The sequence below is a fragment of the Hyla sarda genome, chromosome 1, assembly GCF_029499605.1.
Source record: "Hyla sarda isolate aHylSar1 chromosome 1, aHylSar1.hap1, whole genome shotgun sequence".
Lineage (NCBI taxonomy): Eukaryota > Metazoa > Chordata > Amphibia > Anura > Hylidae > Hyla > Hyla sarda.
The window spans coordinates 474,634-490,553 of record NC_079189.1 but is presented as its reverse complement, the minus strand read 5'-3'; the positions used below and the strand labels follow the sequence as shown (position 1 = coordinate 490,553).

Below are 15,920 nucleotides of genomic sequence, written 5' to 3'. Positions count from 1 at the left end.
TCTTGTGATCAGGATCCTCACTCCTCTTGTCTCCTCCTCATAGATTGTAAGCTCTTGTGATCAGGATCCTCACTCCTCTTGTCTCCTCCTCATAGATTGTAAGCTCTTGTGATCAGGATCCTCACTCCTCTTGTCTCCTCCTCATAGATTGTAAGCTCTTGTGATCAGGATCCTCACTCCTCTTGTCTCCTCCTCATAGATTGTAAGCTCTTGTGATCAGGATCCTCACTCCTCTTGTCTCCTCCTCATAGATTGTAAGCTCTTGTGCTCAGGATCCTCACTCCTCTTGTCTCCTCCTCCCCATAGATTGTAAGCTCTTGTGATCAGGATCCTCACTCCTCTTGTCTCCTCCTCATAGATTGTAAGCTCTTGTGATCAGGATCCTCACTCCTCTTGTCTCCTCCTCATAGATTGTAAGCTCTTGTGATCAGGATCCTCACTCCTCTTGTCTCCTCCTCATAGATTGTAAGCTCTTGTGATCAGGATCCTCACTCCTCTTGTCTCCTCCTCCTCATAGATTGTAAGCTCTTGTGATCAGGGTCCTCACTCCTCTTGTCTCCTCATAGATTGTAAGCTCTTGTGATCAGGATCCTCACTCCTCTTGTCTCCTCCTCATAGATTGTAAGCTCTTGTGATCAGGATCCTCACTCCTCTTGTCTCCTCCTCATAGATTGTAAGCTCTTGTGATCAGGATCCTCACTCCTCTTGTCTCCTCCTCATAGATTGTAAGCTCTTGTGATCAGGATCCTCACTCCTCTTGTCTCCTCCTCATAGATTGTAAGCTCTTGTGATCAGGATCCTCACTCCTCTTGTCTCCTCATAGATTGTAAGCTCTTGTGATCAGGATCCTCACTCCTCTTGTCTCCTCCTCATAGATTGTAAGCTCTTGTGATCAGGATCCTCACTCCTCTTGTCTCCTCATAGATTGTAAGCTCTTGTGATCAGGATCCTCACTCCTCTTGTCTCCTCCTCCTCATAGATTGTAAGCTCTTGTGATCAGGGTCCTCACTCCTCTTGTCTCCTCCTCATAGATTGTAAGCTCTTGTGATCAGGATCCTCACTCCTCTTGTCTCCTCCTCCTCATAGATTGTAAGCTCTTGTGATCAGGATCCTCACTCCTCTTGTCTCCTCCTCATAGATTGTAAGCTCTTGTGATCAGGATCCTCACTCCTCTTGTCTCCTCATAGATTGTAAGCTCTTGTGATCAGGATCCTCACTCCTCTTGTCTCCTCCTCATAGATTGTAAGCTCTTGTGATCAGGATCCTCACTCCTCTTCTCCTCCTCCTCATAGATTGTAAGCTCTTGTGATCAGGATCCTCACTCCTCTTGTCTCCTCCTCCTCATAGATTGTAAGCTCTTGTGATCAGGATCCTCACTCCTCTTGTCTCCTCCTGTTCACACTAGACACCCCACTCCAAGCATGGAGGGACATCATTACCAAAGCCAAATAGGCTCCTAGTCAGCGGGCACTCTCCACCGAGTAATCAGGATACTGGCCTAGGAGGAAACAAAAATCTAAAATACAAGCAAACACTGGTACAGACACAAGACTCACTCCTAGATAGACTGATTAGCAAAGCTCAGAACAGGATTCTATCCTAGGAGATCCAGGATCAAACAAGGTCAAAACAGGACTGACAAAACGCAGTGTGAATACAGTCTAAGGCAACACAAAGCAAATGCATAATGAACAATACAAGAATACTAAAACCTGACAAATGTACTAAAACAAAGCAAGCTAAAATCAATAAATCAAACAGGACAGATAACCATGGTTAAAACTCAGGATATGTGCACAGGCAGACGTAGTGAACATCAAGCAAACATGGCCAGAATACAGGTCTAATTACCACCAGAAAACAGCTCCTGATGAGGCCTTATATATCCTCCCAGTGCTGAATTAGAAGAAGGATAACTTTTCCCATGCCAGGGAGAATTAACACAGCTGTGCAACTGTGAGGATGTGCCGCTCCTGAGCTCCGTCCCTGACCACTGCACTAAGGGATCCCTCACTGCCTAAATGGGCAATAAATGGAACAAGAAACCACCTAAGGGCACCGGCAACCCTTGCGGACCAAGGGGTTCCGATTTCAAACTACTTTGTCCCTCTGCCGGCCGCACAATCAGCACCTGAACCGCGCGGCCCCCGGTCGGCACAATCTTCTTCAACGCCATCATCCCATGTGCCAGCTCCTGCTCCAGCCTGCAAGTCGCTGCTTCTGTCTGCCGACACAGCGCTGCCCAAAGCATCTCCTGTAGGTGAGTTCTCGGGTCCCCTGCTATGGGACACCTCCTGGACTTGGAGCCTGTAGACTGCTGCGCCCCGCTTATGACCTGCTCCCCGGCCCCACCGCCACGTCAGGACGTGGGACAGTTAACCCTGCCGCCATTACCTGCTCTGGGTGGGACACCTTGTCCTCCCAAAACTCTGCTCCGCTGGTCCCTCAGCCAGCAGCTCAGACCCTCCTGCCTCCAAGCTGCCTCCTGTGCCAGACCTGGGGGAGGCTGCAGAAATGGCTGCAGTGGCCCCGCATTCAGATGGCCCCCGGGACCTGGCTACCTCTCCTGCAGCCTCTCCCCTAATGTTTGGCTCTGCTGCTGAGGATCATCCTGCTCCTGGAGCCCGGGGTACTTCCCCAGGACACACACTGCCTACCAGCTCTCCTCCTGCTCTTGGGCCCCCAATGCAGCACCCTGACCCTTTCTGCCAACCACAGTCCCCAATGCACCTGCCTGATGCATCTCCTAACCCCTCCTGGAGCTCCTCCAGCCTGTCATCATGGCCCCTGGCGGATCTGGACCCCTTGGGCACAACTGTGCGACCTCCTCAGGAGGCAAAGACTGCACCCCATCAGCCCCTGTCGAGGCCAGCCGGTCCCAATGCTGAGCGCCACCCTCCTGCCTCATTCCCGGGGCTTGCTTCCTGCCGAAGCCCTGCAGATCCTGACTGGGCACCTGGAGTTACAGGCTCTGCTTACCCTACTTCCGTCCAAGCCGGACCTTTCTTAACTGGCTATGGAGTTAAAATCCACCATGCGACAAGACCTCCAAAAAGTACAATCGGAGGTTGATGCCCTGAATTCCACAGTCCAAGACCTTCAAGCTTTTTGTTTATCCATTCAGAAGACTGTAGATGGCCTTCAGGTAGTTGTCATGAAACAGGCACGCCAACAGCAACTTCTTCATTCTCAGTTTGACGATATGGAAAATAGAAATCGCAGGAATATCTGGCTTAGGGGGCTTCTGGAAACGGTCTGTCCTCTGGACCTTATCTCTGTGCTCACGGACATTTTCAATTCCATACTGAACCTCCCTGCACGTACACCTATTGAGATAGACAGGGCGCACCAGGACTTGTGCCCACAAAGTACTGACCCTCTCAAGCCTAGAGATGTGATTTGCAGAATTCATTACTATGCACTAAAGGAACACATCTTGCAGAAAGCCAGACAGCTACGAGCTTTAGAGCATGATCGTGTATGGCTTCAACTGTTCCCGGACCTTTCCTGCCACACTCTTGAGACAACGGGCAGCCTTGAAACCTCTGCTAGCTGTCCTTCAAACCCTCATCATCCCCTACCGATGGGGTTTCCCATTTTCCTTGTCCGTCCGGACGGATGATAAGATTGTGACTTGTCGGCAGCCTGCAGATCTTCTGTAGTTTTACAGACCCTGGGACTAAGCCCCGTAACTCTCCCGCTGTGGGACGGCTCCTTGGTCTCAATGGCGTGACTTAAGATATCTTCCCTGAATGTTCAGGGTTTCAATGTCCCTGGGAAAAGAGCAAAGATCCTATATAGTTTCCACAAACAAAGGTCACAGTGTGCTTATAAGAAACCAACCTATGCTAGGACAAGTTGCTGGGATTCAGTAAACGGTACTACCCAACCTGGTTTCATAGTAGTATGCCTGCGCAGAAGGTGAAGGCCGTAGCCATTTTCTTTCATAAGTCTTTAGCAGTCCAGGTACTAGACAACCGTGTAGACCAGGAGGCCCGTTGTGTCTTCATTAAGTGCTCCATCCAGGGCCGAGAATATACTATTGCATCCCTGTATGCCCCTAATCATGGTCAGCGGTCCTTTCTGGAGGAGGTACTGGAGGACCTCAATTTATTTTCTCAAGGTACCCTAATAGTCTGTGGAGTTTTTAATGTTGCCCTTGACCCCTCTCAAGACACATCTTCGGGCTCTAGTGCACTCTCTTTTGCTGCTCTGCGGGGTATCAGAAAACTGCTGAATAGCCACCAGTTGTGTGACTCCTGGCGCCTGCTCCACCCCACGGATAAAGACTTCACCTTTTACTTGCACGCAAGGGGAGTGTACTCCAGACTCGACAACATTTTTGTATCCCACCATTTACTCCCTTTCCTTGATGCGGCTGCCATTGACTCAATTATACATTCAGATAATGTGGCGGTTTCTTGCACCCTACTTCTCCCTGCACTTCCTAAGGGGGAATTCACTTGGCGTCTTTGAGCCTCTCCTCACTGATGTCCTGCGTCTCGCCAATCTTAAGGCGGCGATGTCTACTTTTGCCTCTGCGCACGCCGCGGATGACACCACAGAATCCATGGGAGGCTTTGAAATGCGTGCTCAGAGGAGTGCTTATTAAATATGGCGCTAGGCGTAAACATGAAACCGCTCACAACCTTACTAAACTCCTTGATCAGCTCCACACCCTCGAAACCCAGCATAAGCGATCACTGACAGGACACCCTATGAGATCTCCTTAGGGTACGTAGGTAGATTCAGGCCCTCCTTGATCACAAACATAATCGTTATATGTTGATCTGCGACTCATCCCCTTATGAATGGGGTAATAAAGCCGGTCGGATGTTTGTGCAAGCCATTCGAGATAGAAGGTCTGCCCTATTTGTCCCCTCTATCAAAACTGCAGCGGGCCGTGTGGAACATCTCACAACTCGCATTCTTGATTTGTTTTCAAGCATACTATTCCCAGCTATATGATCTTGCCAGGACAGGTGGTGTCCCATCAGGATCTGTACATGACGTTGTTGAGTACCTCCAACGCACCGCATTGCCCCCTCTGTCCCCCTCTACCCTCGCCTGTTTAGATAGGCCCTTTTTGGTAGAGGATTTGGAAGTAGCTATTTCCCTTTCCCCTATGGGGAAATCCGCAGGCCCTGAAGGGTTATACTGCCAGGCTCTACAAGACTCACCAAGCTGATCTCAGCCCCTTCCTCCTGGCCGTCTTTAATGCCATCTCTCCCTCCTCCTTGTTCCCTGCTTCCTTCTTATCTGAGTTTATCACAGTCATCCCTAAGGAGGGTAAGGACCCTAATCTCTGCCCCAGTTACCGCCCAATTTCGCTCCTTAACATCGATGCAAAATTATATGCGAAATTGATAGCACTGTGCCTAAACCCCCTCTTGGGATCCCTTATTCCCCCGGAACAAGTAGGTTTTGTCCCTTCACGGGTAGCCCGGGATGATACGCTGAAAATGTTCTAGCTTATTGATCATGCTCAATTCAGGCGATTCCATTGTATGGTGCTCTCGCTGGATGCCTAAAAGGCTTTTGACTGGGTGGATTGGGGATTCCTGAGGGGTGTGGGGGAACAGTTGGGGCTTTAACCCCTGGCCTTGAGTCGTATCATGGCGCTTTATCATAACCCTACGGACCTTTTACACGCTGCTTTACATCTTAGTCATGGAGCATTTACTGCAGGCTATCCGCTTGAATCTGGCCATACTGGGTTTCCAGGTGAAGGACATGCACTTTAAATGCTCGCCATTTGCTGATGACCTTCTCCTGTACATCTCTGCCCCACCCTCCTGTCTGAGTCGGAGGATTTTGGTAAGCTGAGCAATTATAAGATAAACTGCACTAAAAGCATTGCCATGAATATCTCCCTCCCTGCTACCAGGGTCCACCGCCTCAGCACCTCCTTTCCCTTTGTGTGGCATCCCTCTTCCTTCAAATATCTAGGTGTCTCTGTCCCCAGGGATTTGTCCTGCGTTGTGGAGTTGAATCTCCTCCCCCTCTTTGCCAGGTTCAAGGTGGAATTAACTAAATGGGACCGTAAGGATTTTTCTTGGATTCATGTGTTAATATACTGAAAATGAACCTCCTCCCCCGCTTGCTTACCTGTTTCAGGCTCTTCCCGTTTTACTCTCCAAGGCTTTTTTCCGGCCTTTGACTAGTTTGTTTACTAAATTTGGAGAAGGAAAAGGATATGTGTAGCTCAATGGGGTATACTATTCCGAGGTTAGCAAACAAAGGTAGGAGGGCGGCACTGGATATTCGCCATACACGTGGATAATAACAAATCCAATCGTAGAGAAAACTCCCGGCACCGGCTTCTTTTTTCAAATGCTTTATTGTGCATATAACGCAAGACGCGTTTCGGCTGCTTAGCCTTTTTCAATTGCATAAACCATACTGAGCAAATACAATCTTATATAGTGTCACTTCCTGTCTCACGGACATCAGCTGAGCTTAATTGTGATTGACAGGTGTACAAACCAATAGATACAAATGTAAACAAAAGACTGAAGTACACGTGGATGACCTGTTTGACTTCCGCAAGCCCCGAACTATGTCATTGTACTATGTATCTGAAATGTAAAAAAGATATATAGTGTTATTACAATGTGACAATATATATGTGAATATTTCAATGCAGCTATATGTAAGTAAATATGAGAGCATAATATAACAATATGTAAGCAGATACTATACCGCGGTATGTGGAACAGAAAGTGAAGCAGTAAAATATTATATTATGAATTATGTCAGAAAACTTGTTAACTCCTAATCCCTGTTTAAACCGTTCGGTTCAAGTGTGTTCAATTTGTGGATCCATGCGGCCTCTCTTACGTAATAATCTTTTTATGTTACCTCCCCTTCTGGGTAGATGGACTTCCTCTACCACCTGGAATTTCAATTGCGATATATTATGACCCCTATTTTTAAAATGTGCTGGTATAGGAATAAGAAGGTTTTCGCAGCGGAGTTTATTGGTTGCTCCGTAGTCGTGATTCCCAGTCCCTCCTTCCCTTTCAAAGGAGCTGGGAGAGGGAGCTTGGTTGCATCCCGGGCGTGTCGGAATGGGAGACTTCCTTTTTGGCTCTGTCACAAATCCTCTTAGGCAGTGGCTCTTCAGGAGACTAACTATAAATTGCTCTTCCGATGGTACAGGGTCCCGGCCCTGCTTCATCGGTTCTACCCTTCCATCCCCGACACGTGTTGGAGGTGTGGTCAAGTGGGTGGTACACTTACTCACATTTGGCTCACCTGCCCTTTCCTGACTCCATTCTGGTCAGCTGTACGCTTTCTCATTGCTGACATGGGCACTCAGCTTGCCCCTTGCCCACAGGTCCTGCTACTCTATGCTTTCGGGAACACCAGGCACCCTGAAAAAGGGTCTGATGTGCTTGCTCTTAGTAGCAGCTAGAAGGGTTATCCCCAGAAGCTGGAAGTCATCTTCCCCTCTTTCCATTACTGACTGGCTCCGAGAGGTCTTACACATTCAAAGTTTAGAGGAATGTCTGACGGCACTTAATGCCACGTCAGACGTCATTCTCCAGCGCTGGTGTCCATGGTTGGACTTTGTGTCCTCCCCCAGTTCCTACACTACGGTCTACCTGCAACTTCTACTGCTCCTCTGTGACCTCTCTCTTCTTCCTGTGTATTGCTCATCTCCTTCGTGCACTGCCTTACCTATCCTCCCAACTCATCCCTCCTCCTCCTCCCTCCCCGCTTCACCTGCGCTTCATTCTCTGTGTCTTCCACCGCCCCTCTTCCCTTGGTTTTCAGTTTTGACTTGTTGATGGTTGACTGTTTTGGGTACTGAGACCTGTCATGTGGGCTGTACATGAACCTCTATTGGATTGATTATTCTTCCTCATGGTCTTATAATGTTTTATGTTATGCCATATCCCTGTCATGTTTCTCTTCCCCTCCTGCGTGAGGTAGATTGTACTTGGCCATTGCTATATTTGTTGTCCTGCCTGCCTTTCATTTTTTTACTTTCTTCTCCTTTCTGTACCTGTTTTTGTTGTCTCAATAAAGCCTTGAATATGTAAAAAGAAACTGTTCAGACACAAACCTAATGACTGGGCAGGACATTACATAGGGGTTCTATCGTTCCCTGTTCCTAGTAAGGAAGCCCAACGGAACTTTCAGAGTGATCATAACCTTGAAGCCGCTAAACCGATTCCTAAAATACAACCCTTTCAAAATGGAAACAATAAAATCTTAATCCTTCCAGTAGTTATCAGCCGCTGTATGCTCTACAGGAAGTTGTGTTCTTTTCTACCTGACCACAGTGCTCTCTGCTGACACCTCTGTCCATTTTAGGGACTGTCCAGAGGAGGAGCAAATCCCCATAGCAAACCTCTCCTGCTCTGGACAGTTCCTAAAATGGACAGAGGTTAATATTTCGATCAGACACAGTAAATTTCTACTCTTCAGGGCAGTAAGAAGCCAGTGACTTTGTCAGATCCCTCTGCCTTAGTAAACCCAACATTGCATTGCCTCTATTCTATGTTTTCTGCAGAACGGCCTAGAAAGGGGACTAGGGGGCAACCATCCTTAAAGGGGTACTCCAGTGGAAAACTTATTATTATTATTTTTATCAACTGGTACCAGAAAGCTATACAGGTTTGTAAATTACTTCTATTAAAAAATCTTAATCCTTCCAGAAATTATTAGCTGCTGTATTCTCCACAGGAAGTTGTGTAGTTCTTTCCAGTCTGACTACAGTGCTCTCTGCTGACACCTCTGTCCATGTCAGGAACTGTCCAGAGTAGGAGCAAATCCCCATAGCAAACCTCTCCTGCTCTGTACAGTATCTGACAGGTGTCCAGCAGAGAGCACTGTGGTCAGACTGGAAAGAACTACACGACTTCCTGTGGAGCATACAGCAGCTGATAAGCACTGGAAGGATTAAGATTTTTTAATAGACGTAATTTATAAATCTGTTTAACTTTCTGGTACCAGTTGATTAAAAAATAAATGTTTTCCAGTGGAGTACCCCTTTTACCCCTTAATGACCATGGACGTGTATACACGTCCAGGCAGGATGAACGTTTCCGCACCAGGACGTGTATACTTGTCCATGGTTCTCATGGGTGCTGCCCAGTGCACCCACGAGATCGCGGCAGGGACTCGGCTGTAACACACAGCCGGGACCCTGCCACAATGCCAGGACCGTAAACTGCCAGGAAGTAAACTTCGGTCCCGGCAGTTTAACCCTTACAGCCTCGGTCGGAAGTGACCACGGGCTGTAAGGAGTTTTGACAGAGGGAGGGGGCTCCCTCTGTCTCTCTCCTGTAGCACCCTGCAACGATTGTGGGGTGCTGCTGGTTACCTGGGCAGCCGGAGGTCTTTACAAGGACCCCCAGGTCTGCCCTGGTTATTGCCTGCCAGGACGTGCCAGAGGCACGTCCTCATATGCTATCTGCTAGTGTAAACCTAGCAGGCAGCATATCTCTGCAATGCTTTGGAATACTAAGTATTCCAAAGCATTAAAAAAAGTGAAAAAAATATAAAATAAATAAGTGTATAAAAACAATAAGTATAAAAAAAAGTGTAAAAAAAAAAAAAGTAAAAAAAGGTTAAAAAAAGGGTAAAAAGTGTAAAATAAAAACACATTTATTAAATAAATATAATAATAAAAAAAAAAAGTATAATGTGTAGGATCACACAGTGCACATCCGCAGCATATTACATGCTGCAGATGCCCGCCAACAGTCACAATAATGAGCTCCCTGCTGCGGCTGGGTAGCTTTGTGTGTCCACTAATAGCGGTGGATTTCCCGCCGGCAGTCATGAGCGGACACACTGAGCTACCCAGCCGCAGCAGTGATCTCGCCCTTGTCACTGCCGGGGCCTGTGGGGTGTGAAATGCTGCGGATGCGCTCTATGTGACCCTACACTGCGTCCCATTCATACTGCATTTCCGCAGTGTTAGAGGTATCCGTCAGCATCATGTCAAAAAGAGTGATGCTGATATATACTGTGGCTGCTCCATTCATTTCTGAATGAGACAACTACAATATACATTGGATCCCTTTTTTGACATGAGAACGGACACCGATACTGCAGAAATGGGGACTATTTATATAATGATGCCCTGAAAGCCAAAGGGGGCTCCTCTCCTTCTTGGTCCTACCAGGCGGTCAGGCAACCAGATATGGCCTAGGTGAGGGTACTGCCCAGACCGGGACGTACACGGTGATAAAATATGGGGTGTATTTCCTCCATTTCAAAAGCAACTTACCAAAATGATGTTCCACAAATAATTTGTGGAAAAAAAGCTCATTTCTATTTTTTTCCACTGACTTTGAAATAATTCTAGCCACACAATAAGGGCTCAACGTACTCACTTCTGCCCTAGGTGAATACTTTAGGGGGTGTAGTTTCGAAAATGGGGTCACATCTGGGGGTGAGGTATATATGATGGGGTCACATCTGGTGGTGCGGTATATATAATGGGGTCACATCTGGGGGTGCGCTATATATAATGGGGCCACATCTGGGGGTGCGGTATATATGATGGGGTCACATCTGGGGGTGCGGTATATATGATGGGGTCACATCTGGGGGTGCGGTATATATAATGGGGCCACATCTGGGGGTGCGGTATATATAATGGGGTCACATCTGGGGGTGCGGTATATATAATGGGGCCACATCTGGGGGTGCGGTATATATAATGGGGCCACATCTGGGGGTGCGGTATATATAATGGGGTCACATCTGGGGGTGCGGTATATATAATGGGGCCACATCTGGGGGTGCGGTATATATAATGGGGTCTCATCTGGGGGTGCGGTATATATAATGGGGCCACATCTGGGGGTGCGTTATATATAATGGTGTCACATATGGGGGTGCGGTATATATGATGGGGTCACATCTGGGGGTGCAGTATATATAATGGGGTCACATCTGGGTGTGCGGTATATATAATGGGGTCACATCTGGGGGTGCGGTATATATAATGGGGCCACATCTGGGGGTGCGGTATATATGATGGGGTCACATCTGGGGGTGCAGTATATACAATGGGGTCACATCTGGGTGTGCGGTATATATAATGGGGTCACATCTGGGGGTGCAGTATATATAATGGGGTCACATCTGGGTGTGCGGTATATATAATGGGGTCTCATCTGGGGGTGCGGTATATATAATGGGGTTTCATCTGGGGGTGCGGTATATATAATGGGGTCTCATCTGGGGGTGCGGTATATATAATGGGGTCTCATCTGGGGGTGCGGTATATATGATGGGGTCACATCTGGGGGTGCAGTATATATAATGGGGTCACATCTGGGTGTGCGGTATATATAATGGGGTCTCATCTGGGGGTGCGGTATTGTTCTGACAGCTGAAATGCTTTACAAGATGAAGTGCGGCCTATAATTTGTATAATGATATCCTGAAAGCCAAATGGGGCTCCTCTCCTCTCCACTCCTTTTGGGTCCCACCATGTGGCCATGCAACCAAATATGGCCTAAGCGGGGGTATTACCGAACATGGGACGAACAGCGTAATAAAATATGGGGCGCATTTTCTACTTTTCAGATGCAATGAACAAAAAATATGTCCCACAAATGATGCATTTGTGAATAAAAAGGAACATTTTTATTTTTTCACTGACTTTTATATCCATTCCAGCCACACAAAAGACTCACAGTACTCACTTTTTGTCTAGATGAATACTTTAGGGGGTGTAGTTTCCAAAATGGGGTCACTTGTGGGAGTTCTGTATATATATATATAATGGGGTCACTTGTGGGAGTTCTGTATATATATAATGGGGTCACTTGTGGGGGTTCTGTATATATAATGGAGTCACTTGTGGGGGTTCTGTATATATAATGGGGTCACTTGTGGGGGTTCTGTATATATAATGGAGTCACTTGTGGGGGTTCTGTATATATAATGGGGTCACTTGTGGGGGTTCTGTATATATAATGGAGTCACTTGTGGGGGTTCTGTATATATAATGGGGTCACTTGTGGGAGTTCTGTATATATAATGGGGTCACTTGTGGGGGTTCTGTATATATAATGGAGTCACTTGTGGGGGTTCTGTATATATAATGGGGTCACTTGTGGGGGTTCTGTATATATAATGGAGTCACTTGTGGGGGTTCTGTATATATAATGGGGTCACTTGTGGGGGTTCTGTATATATAATGGGGTCACTTGTGGGAGTTCTGTATATATAATGGGGTCACTTGTGGGGGTTCTGTATATATAATGGGGTCACTTGTGGGGGTTCTGTATATATAATGGGGTCACTTGTGGGGGTTCTGTATATATAATGGGGTCACTTGTGGGGGTTCTGTATATATAATGGAGTCACTTGTGGGAGTTCTGTATATATAATGGAGTCACTTGTGGGGGTTCTGTATATATCATGGGGTCACTTGTGGGGGTTCTGTATATATAATGGGGTCACTTGTGGGGGTTCTGTATATATAATGGGGTCACTTGTGGGGGTTCTGTATATATAATGGGGTCACTTGTGGGGGTTCTGTATATATAATGGGGTCACTTGTGGGGGTTCTGTATATATAATGGGGTCACTTGTGGGGGTTCTGTATATATAATGGGGTCACTTGTGGGGGTTCTGTATATATAATGGGGTCACTTGTGGGGGTTCTGTATATATAATGGGGTCACTTGTGGGGGTTCTGTATATATAATGGGGTCACTTGTGGGGGTTCTGTATATATAATGGGGTCACTTGTGGGGGTTCTGTATGGTTCTGGCAGCTAAAACCCTTTGCAGGCATGAAGTGCGGCCAATAATCCATTTGGCCTAAAATGATGCCCTGAAAGCCAAATGGCGCTCCTCTCCCCTCCCCTCTCCCCTCTCCTCCCCTCTCCTCTCCTCTCCTCTCCTCTCCCCTCCCCTCTCCCCTCTCCTCTCCTCCCCTCTCCTCTCCTTCTTGGTCCTACCAAGCGGCCAAGGAACCAAATATGGCCTCAGCGGGGGTATTTCCAAACACGGGCCGAGCAGCTTAATAAAATACAGGGGGCATTTCTTGCAATATCAGAAGTGATGTACAAAAAATATGCCCCACAAATGATGCATTTGTGAAAAAATGCAAATTTCGCATTTTTAACACTTTGTAATAATTCCTGCCAAAAAACTACCGTATTTTTCGCCTTATAAGACGCACTTTTTCTTCCCCAAAACTGGGGGGAAAAAGTCGGTGTATCTTATACGCCGAATACACCCCTATCACGGCGGTCCCTGTGGCCATCAACGGCCGGGACCCGCGGCTAATACAGGACATCACCGATCGCGGTGATGCCCTGTATTAACCCTTCAGACGCGGCGATCAAAGCTGACCGCCGCGTCTGAAGGGAAAGTGACACTAACCCGGCTGTTCAGTCAGGCTGAATAGCCGGGTTAGTGCTTACAGGACACCGGGAGGGACCTTACCTGCCTCCTCGGTGTCTTCTCCGTTCAGAGATCCCCTGTATGGCCGGCGCTCTCCTTCCTCGTCATCACGTCTAATCTAATTTTTTAGATTTTGCACCTAAAAATAGGGTGCGTCTTATACGCCGGTGCGTCCTATAGGGCGAAAAATACGGGTATGTTGTTAAAATACTCACTGTACCCCCTAGTGAATACCTTGAGGGGTCTAGTTTTTAAAATGGGGTCATTTGGGGGGGGGGGGGGTGTTCCTATGTTCTACTACCTTCAAATTTCTGAAAACCTTGCAGAGCACATAAATAAAGCACTTTTCAAATTTTCTAAATTTCAAGTTAAATTGTTCGGCTTCTAATGAATTTAAAATGTTAATTAAAAACAAGAAAAATGCTGTCAAAATAAAGTAGACATCTGAAAGTATAAGTTTCATGAACTATCTGGTCAGTAAGTATAAATATATGCAACCTATTAGTGGTAAAATAGCAAAAAATCTTAATTTTTTAAAATTTTTTGAAAAAAACAGGCCTGGTCTTTCAGGGGCGTACAGGTTTATTTGGGTTGGTCCTTAAGGGGTTAATGGGGCAGTGCTGCCACTCAGTGGGGCGTCCAGCCAGTGAGTTTAGACACCTCAAAGTCACCCCCCCCCCCCCCCAAAGGATAGGAGATAGGATGTCTGATTAGAATGCTGGGTGCGGCCCTGGAGGCTTGTGACATCATAGCCACGCCCCTTGTGACATCACACCCCCTCAATGCAAGTCTATGGCTGCCACGCCCCCTCTTATAGACTTGCGTTGAGGGGGCCTGGCTGTGACGTCACGAGCCTCCGGCACGAACGCTGGGTGCTGTAGGGAGATGGGACCCCCGCAATCAGACATCTTATACCCTATTCTTTGAAAAGGGGATAAGATGTCTAGGGGCGGAGTACCCCTTTAAAGCTGAAGGCCCATTCTGCTCAAGCTGTTGCTTCTTCGTGGGCAGAAAAAAAGAGGTGCCACCATTGCTCAAATCTGCGGAGCGGCCACCGGGTCGTCTCCACATACTTTCTTTCGTCACTATAGAATTAAAGGGGTACTCCGATTTCAAAAGATGGGTAATAAGATGTCTGATTGCAGGGGTCCTGCTGCAGGGGCCCCCCTTGATCTCCAGCAGCACCCGGAGTTCAACGCCAGATTCCTGCGGCAGTGGTCATGATGTCACGGCTACGCCCCCCCTCCATTCAGGTCTATGGGAGGCGTGGTGTTGGCCACTCCCTCCCATAGCCTCCAGCTACGAGTGCTCTGAACAAAATGTTCAGAGTGCTGAAGCACTGGAGTACCCCTTTAATGTTGTTGATCTATCTTCTATGTTTTTTGTCCGTAAGGCTGTGGTCCCACCCTAATTCTTCTCTGGTATTCTCTCTGGCGGTGCGGTCGTGACGAGGTGGAAAGCCGGGAATTACTCACCGGTAATTCTATTTCCTCGTAGTCACGACAGCACCGCGGCCTATTCCCACCTTTTTTTCTTAATATGTTTATAGGGGTGTAGTACTTTTCTGCTCCCCATGGCTCAGTATCCATGAGACCAAACAAATGAATTGACTATTCATATTTTTTGCTCCCCATGGCTCAGTATTCATGGCTTTTTATACCCTTTACCATCTATATAGTTTCTTTACCTGGTTACGCGGGTCTTTTAACAGTTCTTTTCTGCTCCCCATGGCTCAGTATCCACGAGACCAAATGAATTGACAATTCATATTTTCTGCTCCCCATGGCTCAGTATTCATGGCTTTTTATGCCCTTTACCATCTATATATAGTTTCTTTACCTGGTTACATGGGTCTTTCAACACAGTTCTTTTCTGCTCCCCATGGCTCAGTATCCACATGAAAGCAAACAAAATAATTAACTATTCATACACTTATTATAATTTAAAAAAACACGTGCAGGAAATTACATTTTTTATTTAGGTGATTTTAAAAATGGAGAAAAACAATGATGTAATAATAAATGGCTTTATACCATCACTGGCCTTAAATAAGGAGAATTTTAATTTAGTCCCCAGTAATAGGAAGGTTCCTGGGGACCATTTAGTTTTTTTCTTCCTTATTATCCCAGCTGTTTTTTCACCATGAATCCCGCTCAGGCTGGGGACAGTTCAGGATTCATTTTTGAGCTTTAAAAAAATAAATAAATAAAATCAGCCCATTACACTGGCCAAAGGAGTCTCAAACGTTCAAAAATGTTTATAGCACTTGGAACATTTTTTTTAAGCAGTTTTTTGTGTGCGCACTTTTTCAGATTTTTCCATATGTGCATTTTTTGCTACAGCAAGTGTTACAAAAGCATCGTAGAAAAAAACAGCATTTTTAAGATGTATATGGCCCAAAAGAAGCTCCTTCCACTACACCGGGCCGCCCTCGAGGGGGGGGGGGGGGGTCCTGCTTTATGTACAGTAGGCATATAGCGCAAAGTATGTACAGGAGCATAGTCGTATGATGAAGTAATTTCACCACCCACA

At 46.8% G+C, this 15,920-nt stretch overlaps 2 protein-coding genes across 3 annotated transcripts in view; one reads left to right on the top strand and one right to left on the bottom strand.

Moving 5' to 3' along the window:
* Nucleotides 1-15,920, top strand: part of LOC130277649 (zinc finger protein 569-like) — a 614,204-nt gene that overhangs the window by 299,116 nt on the left and 299,168 nt on the right. The window lies entirely within an intron of this gene.
* Nucleotides 1-15,920, bottom strand: part of LOC130299747 (oocyte zinc finger protein XlCOF7.1-like) — a 113,154-nt gene that overhangs the window by 24,546 nt on the left and 72,688 nt on the right. Inside the window, exon 14 of the mRNA XM_056551489.1 lies at nt 7,729-7,819. Within this exon, the coding sequence (XP_056407464.1) occupies nt 7,729-7,819 (91 nt within the window). The remainder of the gene's footprint in view (nt 1-7,728; nt 7,820-15,920) is intronic.